This window comes from Benincasa hispida, chromosome 12 (assembly GCF_009727055.1).
Source record: "Benincasa hispida cultivar B227 chromosome 12, ASM972705v1, whole genome shotgun sequence".
In the NCBI taxonomy this organism is placed as follows: Eukaryota; Viridiplantae; Streptophyta; class Magnoliopsida; order Cucurbitales; family Cucurbitaceae; genus Benincasa; species Benincasa hispida.
Window position 1 is genome coordinate 11319788 of NC_052360.1, and position 5193 is coordinate 11324980.

Consider the following 5193-nt stretch of genomic DNA (forward strand, 5'->3'; position numbering starts at 1 on the left):
TAGAGATGAATCCCTTGATCTTCCGATTTCCCTAAAGAAAGGTACGAGATCATGTACTAAATATCCGTTGCAGAGTTACTTGTCCTATAGTAATTTATCTTCTGAGTTCAAGGCCCTCACTACAAACCTAGACATAGTGGTGATACCAAACAGTATACACACAACGTTGGAAAGTCCTGAATGGAAAACCGCAGTTATGGAAGAAATGAGAGCTCTCGAGAAAAATCATACGTGGGATCAAGTCAATCTTCCAAATGGTCATAAAGCAGTCGGATGTAAATGGGTGTTCACAATAAAGTATAGGCTCGATGGAACTATTGACAGATACAAAGCCAGATTAGTTGCCAGGGGTTTTACTCATACTTTTGGGGTTGATTATTCCGAAACCTTTTCGCCAATTGCAAAGCTAAACACCGTTCAGGTCCTCCTTTCTATTGCAGTTAATAAAGATTGCCCCCTTCACCAGCTTGATGTGAAGACTGCCTTTCTCAATGGAGAACCGGAAGAAGAAGTCTATATGAGTCCTCCCCCAAGATTCGAGAAACAGTTAAACCACTGAGTTTGCAGATTGAGAAAGTCCTTATATGGGCTAAAACAGTCACCAAGGGCTTGGTTTGACAGATTTACTATGTTTGTAAAGTCGCAAGGATATAAACAGGGTCATTATGATCATGCTCTGTTTACTAAAAGGTCTGTATCCGAGAAAATTGCAGTTTGATTGTTTATGTTGATGATATTGTTATTTCAGACGATAATACCTTAGAGATTGACCAATTGAAGGCAAAGATGGCTGAGGAATTCGAGATCAAGGACCTTGGAAAACTAAGATACTTCCTTGGAATGGAAGTAGCTCGATCAAGATAAGGAATTTCAGTTTTCCAATGGAAGTATACTCTGGACTTGCTTAAAGAAACATGTATGACGGGGTGCAAACTAGTTGATACCCCTATAGAAGCAAATGCAAAGTTAAGTAATATGAGTAAAAGTGTTCCAGTGAGCAAAGAAAGATATCAGCGACTTGTTGGGAAATTAATATATCTATCTCATACTAGACCCGACATCTCTTATGCAGTGAGTATGGTAAGTCAGTTCATGCAGTCTCCATACGAAGAACAAATGAGGGTAGTAGAGTGCATTTTGAGATATCTGAAAACCTCTCCAGGGAAAGGCTTAATGTTTAGGAAAACTGAAAAACGATGTATCGAAGCTTACATCGATGTTGATTGGGTAGGATCTGTAGTAGACAAAAAATCAACATCAGGGTATTGTACCTTTGTGTGGGGCAACCTTGTTACATGGAGAAGCAAAAAACAAGGTGTTGTTGCCAGAAGTAGTGTCGAGGCAGAATACAGGGTCATGAGTCTGGGAATCTGTGAAGAGATCTGGCTTGAAAAAGTTTTGAAAGACCTTGATCAAGAGCATACCAGTCCAATGAAACTCTACTGTAATAATAAAGCAGCCATAAGCATAGCAAATAACCCTATTTAACATGACAGAACAAAGCATATGGAGATTGACCGACATTTTATCAAGGAAAGACTCGATAGTGGCAACATTTGTGTTCCTTATATTCCTTCCAATCAACAAATTGTAGATGTCCTAACAAAGGGACTTCCCAGATAGTTGTTTGATGCATGTGTGAGCAAGTTGGGCCTTATTGACATCTACGCCCCAACTTGAGGGGGAGTGTTGAAATTAGGGTTTTGCACTCTAGGGCCAATTTTATCTTTTTCATTATACCCTAGGGTTTCCCTGTTCTCTATTTAAGCTGTTGGTCTGTTTTATTTCTTTGTATCAGTTTTCTAATAAGAATCCCCTTATCCCGTGATTTTTCTTCCTAATTAGGGTTTTCCACGTAAATTCTTAGTGTGCTATTTTCTTTTCCCTACTCTATTTTTCATCACTTTGTCTTACATGTTACATCATTGTTTCGATCTTTCTAATCCCTAACTACTAGATGGATAGTTGTCGTATGATGGTTGTTGGGTTCTAATTCAACTGAAATTGATGCGTTTGGGTGCTATCGTGTTGAACTAAAGTATAAATTGTCCTTGGGTAGTAATGTATGTCATATATTGTGTGTTATAAAAATTGAAAAATATGATGTGTTTTGTGTTAATATACACAAGTAGTTATTTTAAGCATAATTTAGAAGGAAAAATTTGATGTGGGTGTTATAAAAAGTGAGTATTATTGGAATAGTTAGTGGTAGACCTCCCCTTCCCTCCCTCCCCCCGTCAAAAACAATTCTAACTATCAATTTCTTCTCATTTATACTATCTATTCAAATTAAGCATAACATTTTCTTCCTCGATGTGTGGCTCTTATCTTTTGGGTGGTTAAATGTTTACTTCTGTACCTCACCAACCATTATTTCATGAGTTATAAGATGCCCATTATCCTGATTTGTTTTCACATTTCCTCTGAATATGGGAAGAAAAGACGAGAAATGTGTGATGATAATTATATTCTTATGGGATATTTGATATATAGTTTTTCAAAGTTGGGTAACTTGGCCTTTTGGAACCTGGAGTTGGGTAACATGACATGATTGTTTGTCATGGAAGCTATGGACTTTTGAAAATGTTTACTAGCAAAGAGGTAATATGGGTGTGTTAAAGAGTTGGAGGAAATGAGAACTTTGGGCAAATGGAGAGAATTAAAAAAAAAAAAAAAAAAACTTTTAACCTAAAAAAATCTATAACTAATAAGTGAAGTTGAAACATATAATCAACCCAAGCATAAAGTAACGGATACGTATTCTTTTTTTTGTACTCTAATTGTTGGATTTGTGGTAAGTTATATTTTGTGATTATACTTCAGGTGTATTTGTTTACTACCGTTATTTATTTCAAATTTCTNNAAAAAAAAAAAAAAAAACTTTTAACTTGTTCAACCAACAATTTTGATTGTTTTACGTAGGTTGCCTCTTGATTTTTCTCTTTTGGTTACGGGTTGCTATGGTAGTTTTTGTACTCTAATTGTTGGATTTGTGGTAAGTTATATTTTGTGATTATACTTCAGGTGTATTTGTTTACTACCGTTATTTATTTCAAATTTCTTATTAACAAGTTTGGTACTATATTAATGTGAGCTTGTTAAGTTTTATTGTTTGTTATAACTTGATTGTTATGTTTACGATATTTTAGTCGTTTGTATCTAAAAAGTTTGGACAAGTTACAATATTCTTTTTATTCTTTTTATATGAAGTTTCTATGTTAAAAGTTTGTTAGATTTTTAGTTTTGAAGAATGGGTTAAATTTGGAGGTTATTAATTATATGATGAAAGTTTGATTTGAAGCCTATCTATAGTGATATTATGAGCCTATTGTGTGTTCAAAGTTTCATTTGAACCTTATTTATATGATTAAAGTATAGTTTTGATTTTTTTGAGTGCAAAGGTAATGGGTGTATGCTAAGAGAGATTGTGAACATTAATAATGTATGTAGAGATGTCCAATTTCTCCACGGGGACGGGATCCGTGGGGATTCCCCGATTAGACGAGGAATGGGGGAGGGAGTGGGGGGAAAAATTCTCCGTGAGCTTAACAAAGATAGGGACAGGAGATGTATTTCCCGTCCCCACCTCCATCTCGTTTAGCTTCTACATATTTATTTAGTATAGTTATCTAATGTTATGTTGTTATTGTTATTACATAAATATTACATTTAAATTTTAAATTTGATTATTTATTAAAAAAAATAAAGCATATGTTTAAATTGAATATTAGATTTAGATTATATATGTGAATAATTTGATTTATATTTATTTCTTTCTACTAAAAAAATTAACTACCTTTTTTAAGCCAAAATTTGAGTAATTTATCTTTAAATTAGATGTCTGGAAATTAAATATGTCTGGATTTGGTTATGTATGTGAATGGGAATAGGATGTTTGGGAATTAACTAATTCAAATATATATTTTCTTTTTTTTTTCTTTTTTTGTAGATTTGTTAATTGAAAAGTTAATTAATTAATTGCTTAATGTCAATTATAAGCCATATATATATATATATACAAAAGAAGTTGATATAAACTAACCGATTTTAAATCATCAAACAATATTTTAAATTTTTTTTTAAAAAAAACTATGATTATAGATTAAAACTTGGAGTAAGTGTACAAGCTTGTTTAATTAAGATTAACTTATTTTATTATTAGTTAATTAATTAATATTTTTTAAAAACTAATTAATAATTTTAATAAATAATTTATGATGTTAATATATATTACCAATAAAAAGGAATTTAAGAAAATATAATTATGGTTATTCATTTAAAAAAAAATGATTTTTCATATTAATTCATAATAATAGAATAAATTATTATATTAGCATTATTATTAATAAAATTAATTATATATGTCAATATAAATTTAATTTAAACATATTTATAAGAATTAAATATATTAACAACTATCAACAAAGAAGAAAAACAAATAAAATGAAAAGATGAAAAAAAAAAGAGAGAGAAAAAAAAACAATTGGAAATGGAGAAAACTTATCTATTTGGGTGGTTATGAAAAACCTCCATAGATGGGATATGAAATGCCTTAGAATAAGATATATCCATTCCCAAGATTAAAAACTTGTATCAAACATGTTGATAGAATATCATTTCCCATTCTCACCTCTTATTCTCATGAATCAAACAAGCCATAAGTGGAGAAAGAAAAGAATTAAACAATTAAATATCAAATACCAATTCTAATTAGGTTTAAGATTCAAGACATTCCAACAAATTTTCACCTTGGCTTGAAAACTCCTAAACCAATTCTCATTAGAATTCAAGGCATTTCAACAAATCTTTACCTTGACTTGAGTCTCTCACAGATAACTGATGTACCAGATGCAACATAAAAAATATTGTCAGATGTCCGCAGACTTATCCTTCATGCCTCAAAGTGTCCATAAGGAACCACAAACAATTCAAAACATTCAGCAAGTATAAATGAAGTATCAAATATAGTCAAACTCAAGGTGGTAGAATGAAGAACAACTTGAGTTTGCGAAAGAAAAACTTCTGAATCAAAACAGCAGATCTAGATTGGAAATAGAAAACACACAAATGTACCAAATGCAATATAAATATATTGCTAAGCATACTCATACTGCTCCCTCATACTCAAGCTAGTAAAATGATGAACAACTTGAGTTTGCAAAGAAAAAACTTCTGAATCAAATTATCAAATCT

At 31.6% G+C, this 5193-nt stretch overlaps 1 protein-coding gene across 1 annotated transcript; it reads left to right on the plus strand.

Moving 5' to 3' along the window:
• Positions 1–918: 918 nt before the first annotated feature.
• Positions 919–1488, plus strand: LOC120067394 (secreted RxLR effector protein 161-like). The gene has a single exon (XM_039018962.1). The coding sequence runs from the start codon at positions 919–921 to the stop codon at positions 1486–1488; it is 570 nt and encodes a 189-aa protein (XP_038874890.1).
• The last annotated feature ends 3705 nt before the right edge of the window (positions 1489–5193 follow it).